Raw genomic sequence first — 16,106 nt, forward strand, 5'->3', positions numbered from 1 at the left:
AGTTCAATTTCGCATAAATTTGATAAAATCTTAAGGTTATCATTGACAGCCTTCTTTAATGGTGTTTATTTCAATAGCACAAAAGATTTATTAGAGAGAATTTTCAATTTGGGGTTTTGAATCCCAATTTTTAATTTCAAGGGAATTTTGTTTCAGTCAAATTCTCAAAAAATTTCACTAAAATTTCAAGATTGTTATAAACGTTAGATGACTCGTCCAAATTTTAATGGAAATTTTTTAAGACAAAAATTAGATTCCATTTTGATTTTGAGTGGTGGAAAGCAAAAATTTCAACAGAATTTTGTCAATTTCATGGAAATTTATGACCATGAAGCAACCAGAAAAAAAAAACAGGAAGGTAAAGTACAACAGAAAGTTTCAGGATAAACAGAAATGAGGTTACTTAAACAAGGGGCTTCATCACAAACTCACGAAGCATGTGTGTATCTGACATAGGACAGAAGGATACAAGATGCAAACACAATTTCCAGCATCTGTACCATGGTAAAAAGTTTCAGGATAACCTAAAAACAGCAATGAGGTTAAAAAAGGGGTTTCATTATAAACCCATGAAGTGCGAATGCATCTGACATAGGACACAAGAACACAAGCTGCAACACAAACTCCCATCATCTATTGTATAGTAAAGCATAATTAGTGTTTTTTTTCTTTTGGAGAAAGGTAGGTAGTGTTATATAATTCGTAAAATTAGAAATCAACTTAACCACATGAACAGTTATAAAAATCATGAACCACATGAAGTGTTGCATAACCCCAGTGTGTTAACATAACCCACTAGAAACAACACCAAGAGTTTCAGCAGCTGGAATCTCATGTTCCATTAAAACAAATAGCAAAACAGAATTGTAAATTTTTCCTTCAAATTAATAACGGTAGCACTAAAATTCTAGTCAATGTCTTGCTTCAAGTTAACTATCAAAGTTGAACTTTAATGCTGCCTCATGCAAGGACCCTGATCAGAAATTTGAAGTTAATGTCTTCCACTAAAAATAAATAAATAAATTTATGTCAGTGTTCTAAAAGCACAAAGTACATGCTTATAATAACCAGACATGGAGGATTCACAAACATGTTTTTGAACAGAAAACAGTTGGGGTTTTGGCATGTTCCAGAACAAAATCACATAATGAAAATAATGACATATTGACATGCATAATATGTACCATCAATAAAGACTTCAACCCAGGCTTTTCCAAATTGATTTTTGAGAGCTTTAAGATCTTCCAATGACTCTAATGCTCTGCCATCACACGTCATATGCTGAATGATGGGCAACAGACCTACGGAAGCATGTATGCACCTTAGCAGAATATAAATGGTTTCAAAAAAAAAAAAAGCATTTCTACAACAATTTCGTGAGAGAGGGAGAGAAGCCAAAGGCTATAAAGGGCTATAAAACATGAAAAACATGGTAGATCTATTTATCAATTATTTTGCAGCATCCACTAATTTTTCCATTCTTTCTACACTTACAAGAAGTAAGATAAATAATTTAGTAAATCAATACAATATGTTTGTTGTAATCAGGCACAGTTGCTTCCCTGTAAGAAACAAAAATAAGCACACAGAGAAAATAGCCAAAGCATAACCCAAGGGAAGCTTTCCTATGCATGCAAATGCCAGCGTAATGGTAAATTTGGCCAGCCATTTGGGCTAAGATAGCCCACTATCCTAGTCATTCAACATGCCAAAAACAGCTTAAATTGACAGCTTAAATTGAGCATCACAGCAACAGGCATGAAGCTATGACTATGAGCACTTATGCGCCAGCTTGTGATTGAAACACCACAATAGCTACAATGCATGAGTCAACTTGAATTTCAATATAGAGGTATACTGACGCCCCTTGCTGTCATTTACTAATATAGACATCTTTCTTTTATTATTAAACATAGCACAATATTATTCAAGGAAAAAAAAATTAGATAACAAAACAAATCCATTCAAAAAAAAATTAATTACAAGAAAAGGAGGCTAAATGGCTAATACATCCTCCTCAGGTAAAACAAGGTCACATCAGCTCTGCCTTCCAATCCCTTTGAAGATCAGACAGCAACAAACCCACAAAATCCCCCAAAAAATGCGGCCAAAAAGAAGCTAAAACAAAACGAACTTTAGACCAAAGCCAATTCAAATAAGTCTTCTGATTTTTGAAAATTCTTGCATTCGTTCCAAGCCAAAGTATCACAAAATAACACACTCTGCAATTCCAAAAGTCCTACCTTCCCAAACCCCAAAAATTCACCAAACAAGAAACTAAAATGCAAAAAAAAATATGCTGCAAAAAGCACCAGAACTCAATTTTACAAACACCTAGCACATTTAATTTAAACCTGGTATTTACATGGTTTGTGTTCCTTTAAACCATTCACCACAATCAGTCATTCATACAATTTGTAAACCTTACCAACACATTTCCTGGGTATGCACAGATTCATTCACTCTCTGTTTTTACTTAAAGCTCAAACATAAACCCATTAAAAATCATCAAAATAACATTCTGAACATTTGCTTTTCATTTTAGAATTTCCAGAATAGTTGTAGCAGTACCAACGTGAATAATTTCCTCACCAATTTCTGTACTAATATAACCACGTCATTTGTATTGAACAATTGACTAGGTTTTTGACGACCAGCAATCAGAAACTCAAATTTTGATAATACATTCCTACCTTTTGTTCTCTTCTCCATAGGAAGCTGTAAATAGTACAAGCATGCCACTTCAATCTTCAGAGAATCAATATTCAACTCATCAACAATCATGAAAGAGCTTGTTTCCATGTGTATCAATTGATCATCAAGTTTGAACATAATATGTTGCTGCAATAAGCACAACAAATCATAGGCTTCAAGGGGCGCGGGATTAGTCACGTGGACCGTAAAACGGACACGTGGAAACCTGGTGCGTAATCCAAAAAATAATAATAATAATAATAATAATAATAATATTATCATTATTATCCAAATACAAAGAAAGACAAGGATTATAAAACTATGCAAAAGTAGTTCTAGCCACATGCAACAATAGTCAAAATACACCATAATAAGTAGAAAATATTTATGACCACCCACATAAACATTACAATTACCACTTGCCATTTGACAGCTAATAAATATAGACTTAAAAAAGCATCAAGCTAGTGATCTAAGTAATTCTGTGCATAGATCACTGTGGCAAATGAACTTAAGGCATTTATGGAACAAATGTCTCATGCAGGAAACTACCAGATCTCCAAATGGCAGGACTGTTTCTCTTGAATAAGAGGGCAGCCCCATGCACAAAGCTCCCCACCAATGTGAGGTCTCGGGAAGGGGCAGACCACAATAGGTCTATAGTATGCAGTTTTACCTTGCATTTTTGTAAGACACTGTTTTGAACACTCAAACCCACAACCTCCAGGTCACATGGCAACAACTTTACCATTGCACCTAGGCTGCCCTTACAGTATCCCTTGAATGCATTATGAAATAGATTAACAGAAGTGAATATTACGTTTTACTCAATAAGGCAACAACCTACTGCACCATTCATCCACTATTGCCCACATATATTTGTATGGAAGTGTCTTAATAATAGTAACACTCACACCATGTTCACCATGAGAAGTATTCAACTTCAGACCCCCACTACTATGTTCGTGCAACAAGTTGTCAGCGTATTTAGAACCAGGAATATTAGAACCAGGAACAATTTTGACAGTATTCAGAGGTTGCAAATCTCCACCACTTTGAGAAGCTACATTAGAACTGTTGGATTTGTATGAACATGTGCTTTCTTCCAAAATAACTGCAGTGCATAAACTGAAGGCACTTTTGGAGGGAACTGCTGAGACATCCTGCCAAACCAAAAGTATAAAGTATTCAGGAACAATTTCATTGTAAAAACAATTCTTTTAAGAACTTGGTCTAGTAACTAATATACCTGAAATTCACAAGGACTAGAAGCTTCCTTTCTATTCTTATCTGCAGTCAAGTAATCAATACACCTGATTGTTCAGTTTATATAAAATAAAAATCTAAAGCCCAAATGAGCATGTTATTGAAACTCACATTCATTTGAAGTGGCAACATCCTCCAATAGGCATTTTTTAAACTTTCCTTGTGAACAGCCTGCCTCATCATGCATCTCACCTTCATCGTCAGAAATAACTACACGAATACGCTTACGACCAACACCTGTTTGCTGATCACTGGCTGACTTCGATAAACTTTTAGATGAAGCATCAAGTGGTTCATTGGTAGCATTCTGTTTCTCTATTTGAGCATTTTTCAATGTGGGGAATAGTTTGCCAGACTGTAGAAGTGAAATCAAAGGTACGTCATCCTTCAACTCTTCAACATCAGGGAGTGATTCTGATGTAGAGGAATAAGATTTACTTTTCACAGCCGACAAACTTGTATTTGACCTATTGTTCGATAAACAATCATCACCTTCAGTATCAGTTTCAGAGCACCAATCTTCCATCACTTTCTGTGCTTCAACATCTCTAATTTTTGACTGGTTCAAATTGTCAATCAAATTTTGCAACCTCCTACACAAGATCATCTTCCTTTCAGAAATGGATATTACTTAATGATAATTTCCGTGTGCTCTAAAAAAATTTAGACAAATCTAGTGGATCAAAATAAAATCCAAAACTTCATATCAGTCCAAGACATTTGACCTTCAATTTTTACAGTTTTGAGAAATCAGCTCAACATCCAATGGGGTTATAGTTATAATGCATGCTTAAAACTGAAACCAGCTTGCCTGAACCAAATTTACCTGGCCTCTTCAACATTATCGAATCTTATCATGTGACTATAGTGCATATTCTCTAGTGCAGAAACTTGTACAGAAGGAAGGTTTGCTTCAACAGCAATCCTGCAACATGTGAAATAGCATGAGCATAGAAAACACATGACCTCATAAAGCATTGATTAATCAATGAGTGTGCATTTGTGTGCAGTTCAGACGGAGAACGACTTTTCTCATGACTTGTAGGGGAGCATATCAGCCAGAATCATGGTACAAACTTGCAAGCGGAAATAATGAACACAGTGTGCAGCAGAAATGGGAACTTCAATTCTTCCTATTAAATTGTGAAAAAAATAATTTTAATGAACAAAACACCGTCCCAGTCCATTAATTACAAGCAATGTTTTAAAAGGCTCAATTGAGGCTCACTTCAATATGAGGCATCCCCTCAATGCTTTGAGACTTAGTCTAAAATACCAAATTCCAAAAAGACCAACACAATATGCATTGTGGCTTAAGAATTTGTATGGAAGGAGCGCCATATGTTTTATATGAAAGGAAGTCATACTATGAATTGGTCCTCAAAACCCTCAACCTCTCTAAAATAATTGAGTTGAATCTTAGATCATGAAAACAATTTGAACTTTGTAATATTATAACCACCTCTAGGCATGATTTACTTGATGAATTCAAGTTAGTATTTTTTTTTTTAAAGGGCTAACAAGTGTTTTCAATTTATATATATTTTTTTAAATTTATCTGTAATTTTCTTAAATTTTTATTTTCAAAAAAATATGTAATTTATTTGCATATTTTTATCTAAAAAATAAAACTCTCAAGAGGCTCACACTTCAACACCTTAAGGCTCATGCCTCACCTCATAAGGCTTTAAACGACTTGACTTATGCCTTGACCTTTTAAAACATTGATTGCAAGCATATAACCATCATTATTTTCAAAAAAAATTTTGAGAAAATAGGCCTAATAACTGCTTTAAAATATAACCTTTTCATACCAATCAATAAGAAATTATACCTTATTTTCTAAGAAATATCAACAATAACTCACTGATGTAATGAGTTCTCTCTTTCCCAATCAAATATAATAACGAGTTCCATGCAAATTGCACTTAAAATGTCAAATGATTAAGTAGATTGCAACTGAACCCTAGAGGTCAATAAAAGCCGTTCTCCCTCAACGACCCCTCCCAAATCTTCTTTCCACACACACAGTACAAAAAGGGTGTCCCCAGACCACAAGGCTCCCTGCTTTTAGGGTAGGGGGAGGGTCGTCACAGTGTACGCAGCCTTACCCCTGCTTTTATGAAGAGAGATTGTTTCCTTCAACTCGAACCCATGACCAACTGGTCAGAAGGAGCAACCTTATCAGTGTCAAATAGAATTATAAAGAATTTCACACACACACACACATACACGAGAGAGAGAGAGAGAGAGAGAGAGAGAGAGAGAGAAGGGGAGAGAGAGAGAGAGAGAGAAGTGCCTGTATCCTTCTTCAAATGCATCTAGTGCGCCTGCCCAATTACCATCGGAATCCAAGACATCTCCAATGTTAATCTTCACCAATGCTTGTCCCTAAAGCAATACCAGTTCAGAATATATGAATCTGGCAGATTCCAAAAAAAAAAAACCATATTCTTGACAGAATAGTCAATTTTTAAGTTGTAAGGCTCACATTTAACAAATTCCATCTCTAAATTTCAAGCATCTCAAGCTAAATATGTAGGTTGTATATCAAGATCACCTCAAAAGCCTGAATTTTCAAAATAAAATAAAATAAAAATCTATGATGCTGCTGGTAATGGCACATTAGGGAACCCATTTCTTCCTTCTTATTTTCTTTGGCTAATGTCTAATGCATTTTGGGGGGGAAAAGTACAAAACAAATTCAAGAAAAAGAAGAACTGTTTTCACCTCTATTCTTATTATAAAGCATGTCATCAAAATGGGCAGACTCTGAAAAAAGAAAAGTCGCCTGCAGCTGTTAGCAGACCTTTTGTGTTCTCTTGCTTACTTTATATTTAGAAAAAAAATATAGAAAACAAGTCCTCTGTTTACGGGAAACAAAAAATAGAAAGCACATGGCATTTTCAAACACACCCAAAAATTCAGTACCGAAAATTTCTAGCACCATTCAATTGAGAAATTTCAGATTACAGTCCTCAGGTAAGCTCTCTGACTGATTCCATGCCTTTTCTAAGCACTCATATGAGTTATCAAAGAATTAAATACAAAAACCACTGGTTGTTCAATTTTCAACATTATAATAGTCATCCAGAAGGCCCTAATTTAAGTTGCATAAAAATTTTCAAGCAATAGGAATTAAACATAACAAATGGTTTTCTAAGAGATTGTAGCATTTAAATTGAGTGTACCTCCAAGTTTCCAATTGACTTGTATGCTTCCCAACCTTTCTTGTACCATTTAAGGGCTTTCCTGAAGTTCCTAAGCTTCTGATAAGACTCTCCAATAACCAGATATGAATCACTCAACTTTTCTTTGTCACAGAGTTCACTTGCTATTCTCTTCTTTCTTTTAGCAAATTCACGATGCTGAAAACAAAATTTCAAAATAAGAAGTGAAGCAACTTAAAAAAAAATTAAATAAAGAAAATAGATTGAAAGCAATACCAAACTATTCACAGGTCACTTACACAGATCTCTTGGATGTACCAGAAAACCCATATGTCCCTCAACTTGAAATGCAATAGTCAGTTATGACAGAACATTTCTATAAGCATTGCTAACACTAATCCACAGCTATAACAGGTGCAATAGTTTGCCTACATTACTCAAATTCTTTAAAATTGGTGACATAACTTTGTCAACAGAAGCTCCAATATTACAATGATTCTCACATGACCAGCCTGAATTTTCATTATCTTCAAAATGACACTTGAGTTGAACTAATTTAAAGCAATTCAAAAACAATTTTGGCTTCTAGTGAGAAAGCTAACCAAGAATAAAGAGTATTTTAATCTCAGAGGCACAATTCAATAAAAAATAAAAATTAAATGCAGCCTGTTTTAGACCGTAGACTGAAATTTATTAAGTTTCTATTATCCTAATCTTCAGAATATATTCCTTGGAACCCAGTTCACTACCTCTTCCAACCAATTAGAATCTAGGAAACAACCAACCAGGGGTTCCAATGAAAAGCATAGCTGTTTCTGCAAGTCTTATTCCTATTCCAATGTTGATCATCAATAATTCTATGTTATGACTTACGTGCAATGAGGATTCTGTTGAAGAGGGGGCAACCCAAACTGTTGACCTTCTCGGGGATAGAGGGATAACCAGATTGCTTAGAACTTTCCTTGTGAGGAGAGTTGGGTCTTAGATTATGTTAGTTCATTATGTTAATTTTGAGGGGGGGAAGAAGGTGGGAGGAGTCTGGATCTTATAAAAAATTTGGTAAGATGAGGATCCTTTCTTCGAATGTGCAAGGGATTTTTAGTCATGGTCCCTCAAAGTGAATGCTTTCTTAGAAGCTTTGGAGTCTAGGTTTAAGATCTAGGTCTTCCTTCAACTGTGGGTATAGTGATTGTGAGGGATACTACTTACTAGAGTGGCTTCTATTAGGGATCATGTTCAAGGGTTCCTCTGGAGTTGAGAGGTTTTGGGAAGCAGTGGATTACAGCCGTCCACTCAGTCCACTCTAAGACGAGTTGAGAGGTTTTATCTAGGCCTATGTCTGATCATTGTCCTGTACTACAAGATTCTAATCATGCAGGGACCCTGCTCCATCTAGGTTGAGAACTTGTCACTTACAAATCACCTCTTATGGGATCGATGTCAAGCATTCATGGAAGGAGTGTCACGTTCAAGGTTGGGAAGGGTCCAATTTATGATAAAGTTGGAGTTTGTAAACAATAATTTGAATTGGAATAAGGTGATAGTTGAGATATGAAAGCAAGGGAAAATTACATCCTTTTGGAAATTGGATAGGCTGGATGAGCATGCTTGTTGGATGAAGACAACAGATCCAGGAAATTTACCCAGGTAATGACTTGGAAAAGATTCTCTTCAGGGAGGATATTAGTTTGAGGCAAATGTCAAGATGAAAGTACATTTAGGTGTTGAACTGCAATTCTAGATTTTTTTCAAAGTCGTTTCTAGGAGGAGCAACAGCTTTATTAAGAAGCTAAAGTTACAACTCAGGTCTTATGGTGAGGGATAGTAGGTAGCTTGGTGGAAGATTAGTAGTATTTTCAAACTCATATTCAGAAGAAATCAAGCATAGACTTATTGTAACAACAAAATTCATGCCTTTAGAAAATACTACCAACAAGCAAGGACTAAAATTTTGATTCAACTTAAAGAAACATAAAAAAAACATATAATAAATTATGGAAATTATTAATGGATCTTTGAGAAATATTAAAGTAGATGATTGTGAATACGTTAGAAATGAATTAAAAAAAAAAAATTGTTGGTTTTCTTCAGTTTTTAATTTATCTTGAATCTTGATTTCCTTTTAAACCCTCCCAAAGTTTGAAAAAATTTTAGAACATGCCCACAAGCAATGTTTTTAGACACCAAATTCCTGACACCCAAACACCCCCGCCCTCCCTAGACCTACAAGCAATCTCCCAATTTACAAGATGATCCCTTTTCTCACCAACAGTAAGCAAAGAATGTCTCTCATAACCCTATTAGGACAAGAATATTAGTACAAAATATTTGATTTCTGTATTAAATAAATAATGGGTACAATCAATGTTATTTTTACAACAAACAGTAAAAGTATCCTCTGATTCGATCTCCTTGAAAGTGGATTTGCCAATTCAAGGGCTCAAGGAGCGTGTTTCCGAACGAAGCAACAGTGGATCTTCAGCACAATCAACTTGACAATCCATGGAAGACAAATTTGTTTAATCTTGATCTATTTGACAAGATCTACCGATTCAAGGGCTCGAGGAGTGTGTTCCCAAACAAGGCAAAAGTGGATCTTTTGCATGATACCTGCAAAAGACAAATTTGTTCGATCTTGATCTATTTGATAAGATTTGCCAATTCGAGAGCTCAAGGAGCGTGTTCTTCAACAAGGCAATGGTGGATCTCCCAGACAATGAAATTGTCGATTTGTCGAAAGATGGATTCGTTTCTAATCTTCATGGGCATGAGCTTGATCACGAAAAATAGGTGTCCAAATGAAAAACGGATCGCACAAGATCGATTCAAAAATTTGAATGTTCTTTCATCACTGAGATTGCCAAAGAGCGAAGGCTAGGTTGTTGATGCGTGCCATCTCTCCAACCTTTTTTATTTGTTTTTCTCTAGTCAACCCCTTTTGTGAAGCCAATGTGAGATTTTAATAGGCAAGGATAGGGTTAGGTAAAATCCTAGAATCCTTCATATGAGGGCATATGTCTATTTGTATAGAACATGGCCAATGGGCTGGAAAAGCATATTTAAATTGGCTAAGCTCAAATATTTTTGTTAAACCCACAATATTTTTTTTTTTTAAATGAAGCTCATTATGGGATCCTTTAAAACATAAATCAAATAAATTTATATTTTATTTTGACTAATAAATTAATTTTAGACATTTTTTTCTATGTCTACAAATGCCCCACTTCAAGGCTTGCCTATTTCTAGCCTTGCCATGTAGCAAAGGCAAGAATTGAAGAAAATTTCTTTGTTTAATGTCCTATTAATTATTCAAATACTATTATTGTACCGTTAAAGAATTTCACATGCAAATATACAAATTTCCCATATGGGTTACCCCACACATTATACTGCCCGTGGGCCATTAATTCTATGGGCCTAAAACAAATACAAAGTGAAGCTTCACAAGGCCATATGACCACCTAGGGCTTAGTGAATAGCCGCAACTTGAAAACCAATTATAAATGCATAGCAGTAGAAATCTTTTTTTGTCCCCATTTTTTATTGGATGGTAGAGAAATACTAAAAATAAAATAAAATTGAAGGAACTTACAACATGCAGATATGTAAGTTATTTTAAAGAGAAAACAAGTTAGGTTTATTTGAATACTAGTCATTAAATAAATACATACTAAACATCAAAGCAAATATACCTAAAAATGATTTTTTTAATAGCAAAATACTAATTCAATATACCAACATAGATTAGAGTTTCTACGATTTAATATAGGAAAAGAAGAGTAAAAAAATGCAAAAAAAAAAAAGGACTCAAATCTAGCTAAGTTATTTACAGCAATGTAGCAGCCTATAGTGGTCTATAGCAACCCATAGCGGTCTACAGCAACCCATAGCTGTCTGTCACACTGTTACGGACCTATGGTACCATAATTTGCTGTTACAATAATGTAACAGACCGTATTAACCAATATGGTTGTGAACTATGGGACCTAAAAGGTATCGCACAATAAGAGTCTTGGAAGCCACCTATGCCATTACATAATGGCAAATGCAACTGCTATGCACCAATTTTAAAACTATGGGAACAAATCAAATAAGAATAAACCAAATGCATCTAAAGTCCAATCCTAACATCCCCCTTGCAAGTGCTTGCAAAAATCAAATAACCAAAGAAAGCTCCTCAACCTCCCTAGCATTAAGATTCCTATGTAAATGAAAATCTCAAGAAACACAATCACCATGAATAACAATAATATCATGATGATGATGATGATAGGAACATATGGGCGCAAAGGAATGCAAAAGGCAGAGGTAAAAACAAGAAAAAAATAATAATGATAATAATAATAATAATGCTCCTCTACGCAAAGATCCTTCGCAAAATGAACTCAAGAATCATCCACCACTTTACTTTTAATACAAGAGGAAAAAAAAGGTGAAATTTGCAAGATAAATCCAAAATTGCAAACCAAATTTACTCCTAACAACTTTATGTCAAAGAGGGTTAACCACCAAAAGAGAACGTCAAAAACCACTTACCAACAAGCAAGGACTAAACTTTTGATTTCGACTTAAAGAAACACAATAAACTCACAATAAATTATGGAAATTATAAATGAAAATTTGAGAAATATTAAAGTAGATGATTGTGAATACTTTTGAAATGAATTAAAAAAAAAAAAAAATTGTTAGTTTTCTTCAATTTTTAAGTAACTTGAATCTTGATTTCCTTTCAAACCCTATCAAAGTTTGCCAAAATTTAAGAACATGCCCACAAAGCATTGTTTTTAGACACCAAATTCTAACACTTGAACACCTACCCCTCCCTCTCCTGGCATCCCTAGACTTACAAGCAATCTCTCAATTCACAAGATGGTCCCTTTTCTCACCAACACTAAACAAATAGCATATCTCATAATCCTCTTAGGGATATCATTTGGAACTACTTATGGAAAAGTGTTTTTCATAAAAAGGGCTGAATTTAATAAGTCCTAAACTAGAACAACGTTGAGAGTCATAAGTGATGTTTGGTTGTGTTTAAAATAAGTGATATTTGGATACTCACTTTTATTATAGAGTGTTATTTGAATTTATATTGTTATATTTCATCAATAATTAATATGTTAAAGTATAAAATAAAACAATATATGATTAATTTTAAATATATTATAAATTAAAATTATTAATATTTTCTAATTAATAATTAAGTTGTTTTTAATTATCATTAAATATTTTTATTCAGAAAAAATAATATAATATAACATTATTTTTAATCAACAATAATCTTGTTATTAATGTATATTTACAACATATGACTATCAGATTAATTTATGTCAAAAATAATATTATTAATTAAATTAAAATTTTTCAATTCATTTAATGATAACTTAATATTTTAAAGTAATATATGGTTCTTCTTCATTCCAAAATTGAATTATATTTCACTAATAACTAATACATCACAAAACATAATAAAATAATATATAATTATTTTTAATATATATTTTAATAAAAAAATATTAAAATTTTTTAATTAAAAATTTGATTGATAATCATGTTAATTATTTTTTAATTGAATATTTGAATTTTAAATATTTTATATTAATTAAAATAATATAATTATTTTTTAACTAACAATAAATTTGTTATTGATGCATGTTTATAACATATGATTATCACACTATTTTATGTTAAAAATAGTGTTAATAATTAAATTAAAATTTTTAACTTATTTAATGTTAATTAATTTATTTAATGTTATTTAATGCTAATTTAATATAATATATGACTATTTTCTAACATATTTCTTAAAATTATAAAATTGCTAAAAATTTATTATATTAACAAAACTAACCCGCCTATAAACAATACCACTTATAAGTGGCCAAAAAAAAAAAGTTATCTTTTTTACTTCTCAAGAATTCACTTAAAAATTTCTCAAAAAAGTGGTTAAGGAAAAGCACTTTTTGCAATAAGTACTTGTTAGAGTAAGAAGAGACCATCCCCTCCCCCCCCCCCCCAAAAAAAAAGAGTGCCCTCCTAACCTTCTAGAAGCTTAGAAACCTTTTGCAATCACTAGATTTCAAAACCACATAGAGCAAGGATTGCCATCTAGAGGAATACCTAAATAAGTCAATCACTGCATAGCGTAATGTAACAGTAACAGGTGTAACGGGAAGCAGAAGTAGCGGATGTTACATAACGGGAAGTGGGTGTAATGGCCGTGAATTTTTTTGAAGCACGCACAACCTTGTGCATATTAGCATACTTGCATGTTTTAAGCTTTTAGCCCTTCGTAGAAAGAGCTTTAGTATATTTTGGATCCTTTAGCTCGTGTAACTAAGTTATTTGGTAAGGGCAACAAGTTTACATTTGTTTTAAACCACCATTGATAGAAAAACTACGTGTCTGTGCATATTTATACTTCTAATTGTTCTTATCTGGATAAATTCTTATGTGTCATAAATTAATTAATAAAACAAAATACATTATACACTCCATTAATCTATTAGACACATAAGACATACAAATAATTCAAATATAAAATAGCTAGAAAAGAAAGAAGGTTAAAGTTGAAAAATATATAACATAAATATCACATTACTAATATTATCAAAATAAAATATTTTCCTAACAAGTTAGTATTTTCAAATTGTATATTAATGCATCTCTTATGAGTATTTAAAGAAATAGTAAATTTTGTATCATTTTCATCCTCATTATAATATTTTCCCCCTCTTGCCACATGGTATGTGATTTATGAAAGAGAGGGAAAATGTGAGAAGAAAAAGTAAAAAATAAATTATTTTTTTGGTGTAACAGTCCTATAGCAGTTATGTAACGGTCATAGCGGCCTTTAAGTAATGATCACGGTCCGTAACGGCCGTTACAACCGTGATTTTTCTTCCCACCGATTTCATGGTGTGTAACAGTATCGATAACCCAAAAAGCCATTACGTAACGGTCGCGACCATTACTTAAAATCATGATTAACAAAACCAACCCGCCTACAAACAATACCACTTATAAGTGGCCAAAAAAAAAAGTTATCTTTTATTACTTCTCAACAGTTCACTTAAAAAATTCTCAAAAAAAGTGGTTCTGGAAAAGCACTTTTTGCAATAAGTACTTGTTAGAGTAAGAAGAGACTATCCCCTCCACCACTCCCCCTCCTCACCTTCTAGAAGCTTAGAAACCTTTTGCAATCACTAGATTTCAAAACTGCATAGAGCAAGGATTGCCATCTAGAGGAATACCTAAATAAGTCCAACAACAAACAACAAAAAAACCAAGCCTTGAGTCCCACTAAGTGGAGTCGGCTATATGAATCCTTTTCCGCCAATTTATGTGATCATGGACCATTTCTTTGGACAGATTCAGAGACATTAAATCCTTACTCACTATCTCCTCCCAAGTTATTTTAAGTCAACCCCTGCACTATGAGGCTTACGTTGCAAGTGTTCATACCATCTGAGTCGTCCCTCCCTTACCTTATTTTCTACAAGAGCTACACCTAAGTTACCACGAATATGTTTATTCTTTAATTTATCTTTCAATGTTATATCACTCATCCATCTAAGCATTCTCATCTCGGAAACTTTTACTTTTTGGATATTATGTTTTTTCGTCGCCCAATATTCCGACCCATATTGAATAGTTGGTCTTATAGTTGTCCTATAAAACTTCCCTTTCAATTTTAAGGAATACCTAAATAAGTCCATCACTGCATAATACAGCAACCCACAAAGATAGCAAGCCATATACTAAGTGGCACTCAAAAAATACTAACCCTCAACTCCTAACGTCTAAACCATAAAATATGTGCATAAAACTACGTTTAAAAACATAAAATTTAATCTTTTGAGATTTGCAAGGGGAAATGGTTGGATACATAATTTGCAGCATAAGTTGTTCAGCTCAACAATGCTAAAATTAATGCTCTTAAGATTTTCAGATGTAATTTGATACTCCTGCGGTGCAGAAACTATTTTTGATGATCAACAAGAGCAAAGAAAATGATGTGTATAGTGTAGAAAACTTACTTTTAGCCAAGCAAAGACCATGCTTGATTTCTCAATAAGACGGTCAACAGATGCATTCTGCTGCAGCAAACACTTCCGTTCACCTGGCTTACCCCTAGCCATGATCATGTTTCTTGATAGTTTCTTGAGATTCTGCTCTTCATTCTTCAATTCAGCCATGACTTTAATTGCTTCTTTTACAGTTTCAATATTTTGATCAATCTGTCCTGCCAGGGTATCTTCATCTTCCAGGGACTTAGCCAAATCAAGTGCCTTTTTGTAGCAAAGAATCGCTTCCTCATATTTTTGCACCTTATAATGCAATTCACCAAGATTGATATAACCCTTTGCCTCTCCTTGGCGATGCCCAATTCTTTTACAGATAATGATATCCTCCTCAATGTGCTCCCGAGCTTTATCCCACATTCTCAGTTCCATAAAAACATTTCCAAGGTTGTGATGGAGCCTGCTGCGCCCATCATCATCTTCAATCACCTCTTCTTCATCACAAATCTCCAATCCTTTGGTAAGGATTTTCTTGGCTTCTTCCAAATTATCAAGATCCATTTCAAGCATTCCAACATTATTATGGGCATCAATGAACTCTTTGAGGAAAGAAGTGTTTGGCAGTGGATTCTCCTTCAAAGCCTGAGCAAGTTTCATGGCAGCTTTGAAATACTTCTTGGCATTCCGAACTGAGTAATGGTCATCATTGGATAGTAGAAACATTTCATGGTAAGTCCGACCAAGTTGTGTGCTTGCTCTTTGCTGCTCAATTAGGTCATTGCTATCCTTGGCTAACTCTAGATGTTTTTTCTGCCACCAAAACAATAATAAGAAAAATTTTGATGGAAGGAGATAGAATAACTCAAGACTCCTAAACAATTTTTCAAAAATAGTTATCTCAAAAATAATGGGGGGAAATATTTAATAAAAGGAAATCGATGGGATTAAATTA

At 33.7% G+C, this 16,106-nt stretch overlaps 1 protein-coding gene across 2 annotated transcripts in view; it reads right to left on the minus strand.

The window, feature by feature from the left end:
• Window positions 1-16,106, minus strand: part of LOC131157550 (protein TONSOKU) — a 28,458-nt gene that overhangs the window by 10,883 nt on the left and 1,469 nt on the right. The window contains exons 2-11 of one of the 2 annotated variants that reach the window (XM_058111801.1): window positions 15,170-15,964; window positions 7,152-7,328; window positions 6,260-6,351; window positions 4,787-4,885; window positions 4,453-4,553; window positions 4,072-4,374; window positions 3,944-3,984; window positions 3,609-3,857; window positions 2,694-2,841; window positions 1,185-1,301 (exon numbers count right to left, since the gene is read on the minus strand). In XM_058111801.1, coding sequence (XP_057967784.1) covers window positions 1,185-1,301; window positions 2,694-2,841; window positions 3,609-3,857; window positions 3,944-3,984; window positions 4,072-4,374; window positions 4,453-4,553; window positions 4,787-4,885; window positions 6,260-6,351; window positions 7,152-7,328; window positions 15,170-15,964 — 2,122 coding nt within the window. Of the gene's footprint in view, window positions 1-1,184; window positions 1,302-2,693; window positions 2,842-3,608; window positions 3,858-3,943; window positions 3,985-4,071; window positions 4,554-4,786; window positions 4,886-6,259; window positions 6,352-7,151; window positions 7,329-15,169; window positions 15,965-16,106 lie in introns of both variants that reach the window. The other variant, XM_058111792.1, reaches the window with a different exon arrangement.

Source organism: Malania oleifera, chromosome 1 (genome assembly GCF_029873635.1).
Source record: "Malania oleifera isolate guangnan ecotype guangnan chromosome 1, ASM2987363v1, whole genome shotgun sequence".
In the NCBI taxonomy this organism is placed as follows: Eukaryota; Viridiplantae; Streptophyta; class Magnoliopsida; order Santalales; family Ximeniaceae; genus Malania; species Malania oleifera.